Source organism: Abramis brama, assembly GCF_963993115.1.
Source record: "Abramis brama genome assembly, chromosome: 23".
NCBI lineage: Eukaryota > Metazoa > Chordata > Actinopteri > Cypriniformes > Leuciscidae > Abramis > Abramis brama.
In genome coordinates this window covers 22,432,887-22,448,731 of record NC_139985.1, presented here as the reverse complement: position 1 = coordinate 22,448,731, position 15,845 = coordinate 22,432,887, and the positions used below count along the sequence as shown (strand labels likewise).

The 15,845-nt window shown below is 40.7% G+C and overlaps 1 protein-coding gene across 1 annotated transcript in view; it reads left to right on the top strand.

Annotated features, from left to right (window-relative positions):
- The window catches only part of rap1ab (RAP1A, member of RAS oncogene family b), a 59,712-nt gene that overhangs the window by 32,256 nt on the left and 11,611 nt on the right, over positions 1-15,845 (top strand). The window contains exon 5 of the mRNA XM_084101947.1: positions 601-741. Coding sequence (XP_083958073.1) covers positions 601-741 — 141 coding nt within the window. The remainder of the gene's footprint in view (positions 1-600; positions 742-15,845) is intronic.

The window sequence follows — 15,845 nt, the reverse complement described above, 5'->3', positions numbered from 1 at the left end:
GAAATAGATTCTTAAATTTGTAACCCTTCATAGGGTAAAATTTTACTTCTGACATGAGTTACCTCTACTCTTATTAAAATTCATCATTGATCTTCCGTAGTATTATATTGTATATATTTGTAGGTCATGATAGCCACAGGTAAAACCATGCATGGCACATCAATGCCAAGGTAAAAACTAAGCTATATACTGTAACTGTTTTCTATTATATTATGAAAAACAATAGCCTAAGAACATTTACTATAAATTCACAAAACAGCTATAGCTTAATAACAGTTACTTTAGTTATGTTTCTTTACTTCTTTAATAAATGTCTACATTATTATAATATAATTTGATATGTATATGCCACATTTCAGCTACAAAACCATGGTTACCACAATCATTCTCTCATTCTCTCCTCTGAAAGTCCACCCAACTTTTTTTCAAAAACTTTTTATGCCATTTTGAATTGTCAGTTTTGTATTTTCAGTGAAGGGACAGAAACCTCAGGTTTCAATAAAATATATTTCTTTGAATTTCAAAGATGAACGAAAGTTTTATGGATTTACTTGTAAGTCTCAATGTAAAATTTCATGATGTTTTTCCTTCTTATTTTAGGAGCAGTTCACAGCCATGAGGGACCTGTACATGAAGAATGGTCAGGGCTTTGCTCTTGTGTACTCAATCACAGCACAGTCCACATTCAATGACCTGCAGGACTTACGAGAGCAGATCCTACGAGTAAAGGACACAGAGGATGTAAGTTTGAGAGAAAATACAGAGAAGCACTTTACAGACTTAGTTTAATTATGTTATGTTAACCCTCTGGGGTCTGGGCTGTTTTTGGGGCCCTTGAGATGTTCTGACATGCCCTGACATTTGTGCTTTTTTCAGTTGCTTATAAACATATTAATGGCAAAGGTGTAAATTCACTCTATAAAGCACAAACAGGGCTACAATAATATATATGAGCCACGTGTATGTACATGTTTTTATTTTTGAGAGAATAATGTTTATGCATGGATATTGAAAAAACTAAAAACTAAAATTTCTGAAATAAGGCCACAAAACACATAGTAAATATGTGTCAATAAGACTTTTGACTAATGGATGTCCTCGCCTAGAATTTTTTCTTCAAAATTATGTGAAAATAGTCTTGCTTTATCGTTCACATAAAACCATACATTGATTTAAATTGATGTAAAACAGGTTTTGCTTGGAAAGCCAATATGCGAGGGGGGCGTGAACGAGGAGTGGTTTACACCTGAGAAATACAATGTCCCATCCCACTCTGCATAATGATGAGCCATTCACTCAGGTGTGAAACTGACTGAGCCACAATGCAAGGACAAAAGATATATTTAGAAGAAGACTTATATTGACCATTTAAGATTTTGCTTACATCTATCTTGTAAATATGTTTTGCTATTTTATTAAAAAGGTTACAATTACAACAATAATTACAATTTCAACAATATTTCAAGTGTACTCTTTCTTTGTAAAAAAAAATGATTATAGGCCTACATTTTATCTATGTATTCATTAGTTTGAATTTAGTCAACATTGGAACAGCTAACATCTTAGTTGATGACTTATTTTTGACAAAAATAGTAATTTATATATAGAAATTGCTAAACAAAAGCTTATTTGACGTGGCAGTATATTCTACAGTAAAAACTGTACCCAAATCTAGTCAACAAGATGTTGTCTTTCATATTTCGCCTGACTGTAACGTTGGTTTCATGAAATATTAGGGCATATTGTTAATTTGCAGTTTAATACGTTGCTTATACAAATAGCCTACATTTTATTTCAACATATTTCAGTCGATTTTTACTCATCTCAGTATAGCAATACAGTTTGCTAAAACATCATCATTCATTCACACACGCGATTTAAATTTAATTTCTGGCAAAGATGAAGTTGACGATAGCCTATTGACTCGCGATCTTCGCAGTAGGCTAGTGAACGCACCGGAGAAATGCACATTTATTAGGCTACATAGTTTTTTGTTTTGGATGGTTTTGTTTAGAACCAGCTTTCTGTAAATATATTTCACATTTTTTAGACATGTGAGGCGAGTAGGCTACGGTCTGGTTAATGATGATCTCCAGTTCAAGCACCTTATGTTGGGATTGCTAGCCTATATTTACTTTAAATCCAGGAAATTTGTTAATGAAAAAATTATTAAAATTAAGATACAACTGATACAAAACGAAATTCGTTTTAAAGAAAGGATTTGTACTTTCTGTTTTGAGGTCTCTGTGAAAGTTTGAAAGTCTTTTAGTGCTTTTTTTAGAGCGCTCGCGTCCATAATGGAGAACTGTCACGTAATATTGTTTTTTCCTCATAAATGCGAACACGAAAAATAAAAGACAAAAGACTTTTAAGTAAAACTTACTCCGAAATTGTGTCCTCGGCGGAATTCGCTCTTCAAAATGCTGCCGTTCGTCGTCTGAGGCATTGATCGGGGGGCGTATGCGATGCATACTAGATCACCTAACTATTTACATGTGAATCGCGCCGGGGGGCGGGGCGGCCTCAGCTCATTTAGAGATAATGAGGCAGAAGGAAAAACGGTACCTCTCCTTGCTTTCAAACGGATTACATGAGTTGAAAACATTTGTTTTTTATATAAATTACTTCATTTAAAAGAAGAGATTTCAAGCTTCATAGAGACATATCTCACGTGCCTGTGTGAGAAGTATTCGCTGAGTTGTGATTCATTTTCGGACGCGTTTCAGAATGGACTACACTGGCAGAGAGAAGGCAGAACTCGCCTCGTGTTTATTTTTCTTTATTTGGCAAAAAGCACAACAGTTTGTTTTTATTGTGAGTATACACAAAAATAATACACATTTAACAGGATCGATTGATGTATAATACAAGCATATAAAATAAAAATTAATATTAGAATTTTGATTACTTTTTGCACTGATAAGGAAAAAAGCGATCAGATCACGCCGGCGTGATTGCCGACCTATAAGGGTTAAGTTTGGTCTCATTTTAAAGACCCTTGGCAGATTGTTGTTGAAGTAAAAAATTTAAAAAAGTGCAACCAAAAAAATGTTATAGAAGTTTAAGTTTATGAAAAATATTTATGAACATTATAATCAATATTTTATATAAAATATATATTTTATGAAACATTTGGAACTCTAAAACTGACATAAATTCAAAGCCATAAATCTAAACCGGTTGTGTTCCGAATTTGAGGATGATATCTCAAATTAGCTTTCAGTAAGATTTTGTTTGGGCGCAGTACCGGACTTTCCCCATTGGATGCCAGCAAAACTCCACTGGTGAACACAGTGATTGGATTTTCGATTTGCAGTTGAGTTTTTCTCTCTCAAATATTACAAGCACACAAACACACTTTTTATTTTATTACACACATACAAACCACACTTAGACATCCATACCAACAAACCCACACAATTATCGTTGTATAATTTATCCAGTTGGCTCTATAATATGCCGAAGCAGAAAACAGAAATAAAGCGAGTATTTGCTTTATAGGCCTAACCTGAAAAAATTGTAAAAATGTCAATTTTGAAGCCTTGCCAACAGAATGAAAGCCTATTAAAAAAGATTGCATCATTTTATAGTTAAACGGCACAGGGATTAAAAAATGCAGTTTTAATGGGTTTCAATGGGGCCATTTTTGTCCGAAAGGTCCTGAGAGGAAGTATTTTGTGTAACTAGTGCAAAATAGATTTTTTTAAAGGAAATGGTGATGAAATAGTAAAATTCCAATAAAAATACACACCCGTGCCAAATTTTATGCAGTTAGCATTAACACAGGCAAAGTGATCAAAAAAACCAAAACTGAAAAGGACAAAAATGTCCTCAAGGATGCACAAGGGTTAAAGACCAATGCCGTAGAAACAAGCCTTCACAGCCTGAACGAGCCACAAAGTGCGTCTCATGCCTGGGAATCTCCCATGCTGAAGCCGCACTCTCCGCTGGTGGCTGCTCGGTCTGCGAGAGCATACCTGTCTCTGTGCTTCGGACGCGGCTAGCTCTCTCCAAAGACAACAACACCGCTTCTCTTGCTCCTTTTCCCGCTCTACTTCTCCCGAGGAAAAAGAAGCGCCGCAGCCAACGGCAGCCCGAGGGTATGGAAATAAGCGAGCCCACGCTGGCCACGTCCCCGTGTGCCTCGCTTTCTCCTGCTCAAATGCCGTCACCAGTCCTGTTCTCTCAGGCGGACAAGCGCCCCCAATCCCTACGTGGCGGCCTTGTCTCATTCGGTGGATCGGACGACGAACGCAACGACAGCCCTCTCCATTGCTGCGTCTGAGGAGGATTGGTTGGGCTCTGTCGACCCCACCCATGTTCTCAGTCAAGTGCCAGCGCCTCAGCCACCAGAGGGTTGTTCCATAAAACAAGATTAGAATACAAGCCAGACTTATTTTGGTTAGTCAGACTTATTGTGGTGGATTCTGTTTCATAAAGAAAACTTAAAATAGTTCAAACTCAGTTACCCTGGCAACTTGTGCTGGGAAACTAGCCTGGTCCAGGGCAGGCTAACTGTCAGGCTAAGCCTCAGTTGTTACACAGATCCTCTAACACTGACCGACAAGAACACAATGATATTACCACTGACACTCTCTCGTACCATTATTGGACTTAATTAACCACTATTATATATATATTTATTATGTACTTTATGTCTTTCAATTCAAACACGTTTAACACAATTATACAAATAGACAGTTCCTTTAAAGACATCATATTTTCCCCCAATAAATATTCCTTATTTTTCCTTCTACTTTTTTTCTTTTGTGATACCAACACATACACATACCAACACATAGCCTAAAAAACACATAATTAGAAAAAATAACCAAAAAGTACATAGTTACACACTTTACATATGATTTAAGGGGGAAAAGACAAAAAACAATAAATAAATATTAATAAAAATGTAACATTCACATATTTATATCAAACTCTTATAATGACACGTAATTCCTAATAGTTATTCAAGTAATATTATTTGAATATCAAATATTCCATATTAAATAAGTAAATAAATAAAATAACAAATAACTAGAAATAAAAGGGAGGGAGGGTTATATAAAAATGTAGTTAATGTAGGCTAATATATATTCCTTTATTTTATGGAATATTCTTTGATTTTAGAGTTGCACATATCTTTTCAAAATGTATACATTTGCTCTTAATTTCATGTTATCCTCTCCATAATGTACTTTAGAAACTAAATCTACTCATTTAAAACTGGGGATTCTTGCTTTCTCCAAAAAAGTATTGCATTAAAAGCAGTAATTCTCAGCATTCTAAATAAGTATACATCATCTTTATTAAGTAGCATAGGTCCTATACCCAAAACTATATTTTGTATCTTTATATATTTAGTTTCTTAAAAAAAAATCTTCCCTGAATTAGGCTACTTCTGTTCACTGAAGTACTTATGTTCGCTAGAAGTTTACGGCAACTTATCCAACATCCTAAAGATAAATTATTATAATTAGAAGATATTTCTAGTGTTATAAAATATTGCATATTAATTTTCCAAGCAAAATGTATATTTTAGTCAGAATTATTGCGCTCCTATTTGGCGTGCATGCATACAGCAGCGCTCGTTCAATATGAAGATTAACTTTCTAACATTTACAGATGGAGAATATAACTGTAAAATGTAAGTTTTGCACTGAGGGGAAAAAAAACATGTCACAAATGCATAAAACAGCACAAAATATACGCTGTTTGATGGTGGATCGATTTGATCCACGATCGACCTCTAGGGCTGCTTAAGAAACGCGTGCACGCAATTATCTAGACTAGATAAACCTGGATCAAATTCGTGAGATTGCGTGAACTTCAATTACCTTTTATGGAACCACTTTAGCCCCAACTTATTTGTTAGGCTCATTCAAGTCCGGTTTTGGAGTTTAATCCCCGCTTTTCTTAGCGTCTTTTATAAAACAGCCCTCTGGACTAACTCGGACGCGGAGATGCTGCGAATCCTCACCGTGGCTGTCTCGGACGAGTCGGCTGGATGGCTGGACCAGGGCGCCAGCAGGTCCCTCGTCATAGGCCTGCGCCGTTCTTCCCTGAGGTACACGAAGAACTAACCAAGACGTGGTGCGCTCCCTACTCTGCCCGCACAATCTTTTCTATTTCCGCAACGCTCTCCTCTGTTGACGGCGCGGCGGAAAAGGGCTACGAGTTGCTGCCGCCCCTCGAAGAGGCCGCACCTGACCAAGCCATGCCGAAATACCTCAGCTCTCGCTGGACGCGCTTTCTCCGCCTCCGGCCAAGCTGCATCGGCCCTGCACACGATGGCTGTGTTGCAGGTCTACCAGGCCAAACTCCTCCAATCGATGGACGAGGCTGGCCCGGACCCTGAGGCCTTCCATGATCTTCGGAGTGCCACAGACTTAGCTTTGCGTGCTACCAAAGCTACTGCGCAAGCTATCGGGAGGAGCATGGCTAACCTAGTCGTGCTCGAGCGCCACCTCTGGCTGAATCTCACTGAGATTAAGGATGCGGACAGAACTGTTTTCCTCAACGCTCCCGTCTCCAGCACCGGTCTCTTCGGCCCGGCGGTGAAGAGATTTTCGGAGAGGCATACCGAAGCGCAGAAGTTGTCCCAAGCTATGCGACAATTCCTGCCCAAGCACTCCAGCTCCACGTCGAGTAGGCCCAAAACCGCACCGCCTTCTCCTCAGCCAGCGAAGCCGGTGAAGCAGGCCTCTCGGCCCCGCCCTGCGGCTGATACCCGCCGCCACTCACAGCCAGCTAAACGCTACCCACTGCCCCGGCGCCAGGGCCCCCGACCCAACATTGTGTTGGACCCTAGGCCTCCGAAGACCTCCTAGCAACGGGATTAAAAAGAGAGGGCTCGAGTCTTGCGCTAGCCGGACCACCCTCAAAGAAACCCACGAAAAACCCCACAGCTCCCTGTTCAGCTCAGGTGGCTGGGGAATTTTATATTGTAGAAACTGGGCCTGCTGCACTGCGCGCATCCCTACAAACAAACGCTGTTTTCGCAGCGACCCAAATAAAGCACATAAAGAGTATGTTTCAAGCACACAACACACGGGTTCCCAGTCCCCCTTTACTAGGTGGCCCCTTCCCAGTTGTCACTTTGACTTTGTCCGAAGCGAAAGCCTTTACAGTCAGCCCAACACTAAGTATGTGCACAAATCACAATATAAGGGTTTTAGGTCCCCCTGTATTAGGCGGGCCGTCCCCGAATATGTGCCAAATCTGGCAAGCCATTCCCTGCGTGTCGAGTTGGGTTATCGTGTGTATCCAGCGTGTCACGTGCTTCGCTCTGAAATACAAAATCTGTTAGCAAAAGGGGCTACAGAATTAGTCCCCCCCCACGCTAAGACAGTCGCTATTTTCTAGTACTGAAAAAAGACGGCGGCATCAGACCCATATTAGACTTAAGGCATCTGAACAAAGCCCTTATGAGACGGCCATTCAGGATGCTAACTATCAGACAAATCCTCGCGCAAGTTCGCCCAGGGGATTGGTTCTTTACTGTGGATCTGGAAGACGCGTACTTTCACATTCAGATAGCCCCTCATCACAGGCCATTCTTGAGATTCGCCTTCGAGGGGCAGGCTTATTAGTACACAGTTCTGCAGTTCGGTCTGTCTCTAGCACCCCGTACGTTTACAAAGTGCATGGACGCGGTGCTTTCTCCCCTGAGGCTTCAGGGAGTGCGCTTGTTGAATTATCTTGACAACTGGCTTGTTCTGGCACAGTCGAGAACCGAACTTTTAACACACAGAGCTTTGATCCTCGGCCATCTGGAGTGCCTAGGGCTCAAAATCAATTTATTCAAGAGCAAACTGACCCCCAGCCAGAGTGTAATCTTTCTGGGCACAGTTATCGACTTTACAACTATGAGAGCACGGCTCACACCAGAGGGTGCGCTCTCTGTACAACAGCTGACAGCCTCCTTCAGAGCAGGCGTGCGCACACCCCTCAAAAAGTTTCAGAAACTTCTCTGCCTCAATTGCCAGTACTCTGTATGGGATTACTGCATATGCGCCAGCTCCAGCACTGGCTCAAACGCCGCATACCAGCCCATGCATGGCAGTCAGGCAGCCTGCACATTACGGTGAATCACTGTTGTTTACGGACCCTGATTCCCTGGCGGGCTCAGGACTGGTACCACGAAAGCGTGACCATGGGGGTGGCCTCCAGGAGGAAAGTGGTTTTCACAGACGCCTCCAACCTAGGTTGGGGAGCGCTGCACGAGGGCAAGCCTGTCTCTGGCCTCTGGTCGAGCACGAAGAAGTACTTGCATATCAACTGCCTGGAAATGAAGGCCGTTTGTTTGGCCCTGAAAGCATTTGTCAAACCTCAAAGGACACCACGTCTTAGTCCGCACGGACAATATGTCAGTGGTGTCATGTATAAATTGCCAGGGTGGTCTCAGGTCAGGCAACCTGTACACCATGGCGAAAGACCTCCTTCTCTGGACGCAAGCCAACCTTCGCTCTCTGAGAGCCGCACATATCCCTGGCATTTAGAATCTGGGTGCGGATATGCTTTCTCGAGACAACACTCCCCTAGGCGAGTGGTCTCTAAACCCTTGGATGGTTCGTCTGATATGGAGTATTTTCGGCAAGGCCGAAGTCGACCTTTTCCCCTCGAGAAACAACACTCACTGCGCAGCGTTCTTTTCGAAGAGCAGGGATGCGCTGGCCCATCCCTGGCCCAGTCATCTCCTTTATGCGTTCCCCCCCCGTTTCAATGATTCCCCAGGTCATCAAACGGGTCAGGGAGAGCGGATGCCCAATCCTCCTAGTGGCCCCCCTCTGGAAATCCAGGCCGTGGTTCCCAGAGCTGGTTCAGATGATGGACAAAGTCCCCTGGCCTGTCCCTCTGAGGAAAGATCTCCTCACACAGGCGAACGGGACGATCTGGCACCCTCGCCCCGACTTATAGGCTCTACATGTGTGGCCCCTCAACGGGTACCCAGGGACCTCCCTGAGAAGGTCTTGAAGGTCTGAGGCTAGAACCCCGTCTACCAGGCGCCTCTATGCCCTGAAGTGGTCAGTGTTCTCCGGCTGGTGCTCGGATAGACACTTTGAACCCCAGTCGTGCGAGGTATCAGTGATACTCTTTCCTACAAGAGCTGTTGGATGCGGGCCGTTCCCCGTCCACGCTCAAAGTTTATGTGGCAGCCATAGCAGCTTATCATGCTCCGGTGGCTGGCCAATCACTAGGAAGAAACGACTTGGTCGTATGGTTTCTAAAAGGAGCCAGGAGGATAAACCCCTCCAGACCTCCTTTCATACCGTCTTGGGACCTCTCCACGCTCCTTGGGGCCCTGAAGGGTCCGCCATTTGAGCCGCTTCAGTTGGTTGATCTCAAATCACTTTCGCTAAAGACTGCTCTCCTGCTGGCACTGGCATCTATCAAGCAAGTGGTCGATCTGCAGGCGCTCTCTGTGAGCCCCCTCCTGTTTGGAGTTTGGAATAGGTGACTCTAAAGTCACTCTCAAACCCAGACATGTTTATGTACCTAAGGTGCTCTCGACACCGTTTAGAGCACAGGTGATTACATTATTAGCTCTTCCCCCTTCCGAAAAGGATGGGGAGGCTAATCTGCTCTGCCCTGCTAGAGCATTAAAGGTCTATCTGGAGCGTTCTGCGCCCTATAGGCAATCAGAACAGCTCTTTGTCTGCTTCAGTGGCCGAGCTAAGGGGTCTCCAGTCACGAAGCAAAGACTGTCCAGATGGATAGTGGATGCCATCTCTCTGGCATACACCTCAGTGGGTCAGGCTTGCCCTATTGGTACTAGAGCCCATTCAACTAGGGGCATGGCCTCGTCATGGGCTTGGTCCTCTGGGTTTCCTATTCAGGACATTTGTGCAGCGGCCGGTTGGTCTTCGCCCTCCACATTCGTGAAGTTTTATAACATGGAGGTTCCTTCCCTGCAGGCGAATATCCTTTCTGTATGATCTAGACCAGACGATGTATCTTATCTACGTGTCATGTTACTGTTCATAAGCACATTATCCCTTATTATGAAACCCGCCTCTGGCTTGGTTCTCATATTCTTCTATGCATAATCAGACCCGACGGTGTCTAGTCTTATTGGTATAATATATTGCAGGGTTTCCGCTGGGCATTAAAAAGCATTAAATTGTAATCCTACAGGCATTCAAATCGTTTTGAAGAAAATTTTATATTATCAATTTATTGGAATATAGCCTTCATAATTAATCATTTTTATTTGCTGTTGCAAAATATGTACGTTAGTGTGATAAAAACACGCGGAACCAGTTTGGTGATTGCCTCCGGCCGGAGCAAAATTGCCGTGATGCGGAGATGACATGGGCATTTTGAACAGCAGGAACAACAGGAATAAAACTAGACCAGAAAAATGGGAAAGTGCAAGGAAGACAAACAATTTAGGACATGGTTGCAGCCCGTTGGTGGTCAAAATAAAGAAGGATTTTGCAGCGTTTGTAAAAAGGTATTTAAGTTGGGTAGCTACAATGGGAATCAACGCCGTAAAATCTCATATGCAGTCTGACAGCCACAAATCGACGGAAAAAGGCAGACAGCAATTAACTATGTGTAGTAACTTGACATCCGCTGTTGAAGCTCACTTTGCGTTTTTGTGCAGTTTTGTTGTCATGCAATGTTTTGTCACAGCACTGTCTCTTGAGTGGTATATGTTGGACTGACTTGAGTGGTATAAATGTTGATTACTGTCTGTGTTAATTAGGGCTGTCAACATTAACGCGCTAACGCATGCGATTAATTTTTGTCCAGTTTAACGCGTTAAAATATTTAACACAAAACGCAGCATTCGTTAATTTTTGTCATCCTTTGGGTAGCGTTACATTATATGATCCCGCTCTTATTCATGTAAATGCTTTTAAACGCGCTGCCTGTGAATGTCCTGACACGCACAGAGAGAAAGACGCACGCCAGTATCCTGCACACAGACTGCGCACCAGAAAGCGGTTCTCTTTCACGCTTGACCCTATTATGCCAAAATGTCTGTTTTGTCGAGAATCCTCATAACATAAGAGCATTCTTAAATTAGTGAAATAAAGTCTTTAATGAACGCAAAGAGTTGAGAGAATGAGGCGCGTTAGATCCGTGTTTCTGTCAGCAGCGGCTGCTCTTAAAGGGACAGCAGCCAATAAAGCTTACCGTCAGTGAAGTTAATCACAGAACAAAGGGAACAGAGAAAATTACTCACTGCTATTGACTAAAGAACTCTTGTAGCTTTAATAAGCATTAGTCTATATTTAATCTATAATTTATGCCGCGCAGACTGTTTGATAACTTTATTCAATTTCTGTATTAGACATGTGCCGGTATTCGGTAATGCGATAAATCGCGGTAATGAATATGCACGATATTGTTATCGCGGGCACTTCAAAATACCGTGAAAAATAATAGATCAGAATTTATATTTATAGAACGCGCATTAGCTTATTTTCCATCAACCGCTTAAACAAACACTGCGTAAATGCTGCGCGAAACACGTGCGCACTCTGATGTAAACAATCCCCACATGAAGCACTGTGTGCATGCGGCGCAGTGCGCACTCTAGTTAATGTAAACAATCCTCACATGGAGAAGAAGCATGGCGGAAGGAGGAACGCTGCTGACGATTTATCCCCCTTCTAAAAGCAGGGCTGCCAACTCTACGCATTCAGCGTGAGACTCACGCAATCGACACTTTTCACATGCTCTCGCGCCACACATCCATTTTCTCACGCAGAGAAAAATCACGGAGCAAAGAGGACACTGACACCGACAGACTAGACAGAGCAGGTTACTTTTGATATGAAAAAAAATCTCAGCTCTCATGTTCTGTCCATTTTATTACGAAATTCAGACAATAAATACCGTTTTGGCGCTTGTAAATGTGACATGACCGATCGCTGTAGCGCCTCAGTTCAAGTAAACCGATCCTCTGTTACTTTTTATTTAAAGATACAGTACAACTTACCGAAAGGTATTTATGCCTCATACATAATATCGATCAATCAGTGTTTTTCAACCACGGAAAGAGGTCAATAAAACTGCAGGTGAACAATTATGTCACAGAACGTTACATTTACCTCAGGAAAGCCATTTAATGATCAAACACATTAGTTGACTAGAAAAAATAGCTATAGAGAGGAGTATTTTGCTAAATATGTGCACTATATTGCATTTGTATTATATTTTTACTTGTGTCATAATTTATTATAATGAAAACCAAATTGTATTTAATTTAATTTGTTAATTTTTAACCTTTAATAATTATAGCAATTAAAATATCGTGATAATACCGTATACAGTGATAAAAGCTCAATCAATTAATCGCAGCATGAAAATTTGATACCGGCACATGCCTATTCTGTATACGTCCTACCTGTTAGACAGGAAGGGCAAAGGTAAATATTACATTTATTATGGGTTTATGTGTGGATTAAGTTCACTTAAATTAAAAGTTGTCATTTTTTTTAAGTCTAATGTTAAAAAATGTATATGTATGTATATAATGTAATGTTGGATGGCTATAATTAATGTTTAAAATTAGGGGGGAGAAATCATTTTTATCCAGACATCAATAGCTGTATTAGTATCAGTGAGACTGGCCTTTATGTTGTCTCTACATTCATTTGTAGATTAACTGTGAAATTATTACATTATAAAATATATAAACTAATATAAACCTATACAAATGTAGGTGTTTTTAATTGCGGAAAAAATTTATGATTAATCAAGTTAATTTTTTTTAATCGATTGACAGCACTAATATATGTCTGTGGTTAGTCATGGGTCATGTATGGCATTAAAAATGAAAAAAATGGCATTAAAAAGCATTAAATTTAAATTGAAGATACCTGCAGAAACCCTGTATTGGGGTATGAACTTATTGACATCTCTATATATGTTCAGACCCAACGGTGTCCGGTTCTGGCTTGTCCTGTGAGCTCAGGGGTCCTGAGTTTCAGTTTGCAACCAGTTACTTATAGTGCAGAGTTTTACATTGCGTCCCCACTGTGTATAGCTACGCAAAACGAAGTGACTCGAAAGGGAACGTACTCGGTTACTAACGTAACCTCAGTTCCCTGAGAGTAGGGAACGAGTAATGTGTAGCCGGCCGCACTATAGTAACATGACAAGTTTGTCGCTTCACTCAGTTTAAACCTGTTAAAATGGCGATTTCGGGCTCTTTTAGAGACGTAGCCACGCCCATTTTGGCAGTCTCTGACGTGTGTAAAACCCCGCCTCGCCATTGGATATGCAGTTGCCGCAGCACAGCCAATGAGTGAGCCAGACACTCGCTGTGCAGCTGCAATGCGTTTTACAAAAAGGCTTCAATAATCTGAGGAAAGGAGTTTCCCCCACTGCGTATAGCTACGCAATACTCGTTCCTTACTCTCAGGGAACCGAGGTTACGTTAGTAACCGAGTATGTTTTTTTCCCCGACTCCCCCGAAATAAATTTGATTTATTTCAAAATATCTTCTGTTCCACAGAAGTTGTGTGGCCCATTCAAATTGAACATCAAATTTTGGGTTGCACCTTTTATTTTACAGTACATGCACTTGCAGTGTACTTACCTAAGAAAATACTGGTTAATCTAAAGGTAATTACATGGACTTAAATGGGTTAAGTTTAGGGGTAGGTTCAGGATTAGTACCTACCATAACAACAACAAAAACAGTTGCATCGAGTCAAAATTGCATTGTTGAGAAAGAAAAAAAAGACAGATAAGTCGTATTTTGTTACATTCATGTAGGGCTGGGCGATATGGCCAAAAATTATCAAGGTAAAAATGTTCATATTAGTTTATAGATAATTATCATGATGAATGTCAAATCTTTATTTCTTTCAAGTTTAATGGCAGATTTTTGGTCCTGAGTGAAAGTTGTGGAAACCAGACAGTTAATTGTTGTTTTATCATCAGAACATGACAAACACTAGCCAAATTCACCTAGCTTGAGTGTGAGTGATTTCACCAATGTGTTCTTGAGATGGAATGAAATGTAAATTTGTTCATTTACAAAAACAGCAACATCTGTAAAAATTGTAACAAAGTGATTTTTATAGGGTAATATTTTATAGGGTAAAATGTGGTCTTCCATAGTATTTAGATCATGTTAACCACAGGTAAAACCACACATTGCACTTCACTACCATGGTAAAAAAAAAAAAACTACGTTGTTTCTATGGTATTTATGAAAAACAGTAGCCTAAAGACATTTAGTATAATACAAATGCACAAAAACTGCTATAGATTAAAGGGGTCCTATTATGCTCTTTTTTTGAAGTCTTGATTTTGTTTTTGAGGTGTACTAGAATACGCTTTCATGCTTGATTGTTCTAAAAACACATTATTTTTCACATATTTTACATTATTATAGCACCTCTCTCCCCAGTCTGGCTTGAATGCGTCATGTAGTTCCTGTTTCGATGAAGTCCTTCCTTCTGAAATACAAAATGTGCTGTGATAGGTTAGCTTGCCCAGTGTTGTGATAGGCACCGCATTGAGTCCTTGTTCGTGGCTTATTGTGATTTAACATCAATGACTTTAAGTAACTTTAAGTAGTACTGCAGAGTTAAAGTGTAACACTTTAGAAAATAGATTTTTGATATTTGTGAATCGACACAAATCAGTTGAAGATAGAATCACGATTCATATATGAATCGTTTTTTTTCCTACACCCCTACTATATTACGTTTGGTTTTTAAACCATTACTACGTAAACAAGGTTTTGTACTTCATTCGTGTCCTAATATCCACTTAAAACGGCAACCTTCACATGATGTTCCAAAATGTGTTTGTCACACAGTCTATGGTCATACTGTTTGAGCTTTCTGTAGCTCAAACAGTAGAGCGTTGGCGCTTGCAACGCCACGGTCTTGGGTTTGATTCCCAGGAAAAGCAAGAACTGATAAGAATATAAAAATGTGTACCTTGAAATGCAATGTAAGTCGCTTTGGATAAAAGCGTCTCCCAAATGCATAAATGTAAAATGTAAATGTCATACCACTGCCTTGATGTGGTTGTCATGCTGACTAGCAGAGCCCCTACTGTTTAAATTGAGCTGTTGAGGTTGTGATGTCAAGATAGCAATGCTTTTAATGATGTATTTATGCGCATGTATATTTGTGTGTGCTTCACTTGCTTGCAGTATCTTTCACTGTTGTGCCAGTTCAACAGACTTAATCCTTCAATTATGCCTCTGATAGCAATGTGTGAAGCCATACGCACTCAGTATTCAGGCCATAGACTATGCCACGCATGATCTAGTAGTCCATAGATCTGTCCAGCATTTGTAAAGATTGGGCTTAAGATTGATGGTGTTTTTATTGGGCAGTGATAGGGAGAGCCTAAGCAAACAAAACCAAGTTAACTGAAGTCACTAGACTATTGACAAGCTAAGTTTGGATTGACAATCATTTGGATGATGACACTCACTTCAAATTCAATAAATCAAATTAATTTCAATTAACAGTGAAACTTTGGAAACAAAGATTATCTGAACTGCAGTTATCTAAATTCCCACATTCTGATAACTGATGTTACAAATACCAGAGAAATGTCACGTTTTGTGATTACTAATTTTAAAGGGGTCATAAGATACTTTTTAATGTTTTACTTTTCCTTTAGTGTGTAATGTATCTGTTTGTGCATGAGATCTGCAGTAGGGGTGGAACAGTACACAGAAGTCATGGTTCGGTTCATACCTCGGTTCAGACATCACGGTTCGGTACGAGTTCGGTACAATGGAGGGAAAAGCAAAACAAAAATACAGAAGGCAATTTTTTTTTTTTTTTTTTTTTTTTTTTTTTTTTTTTTGCATGTCTCAGGATGTTCCACCAGAGGAAAATAAATGTCTTAAG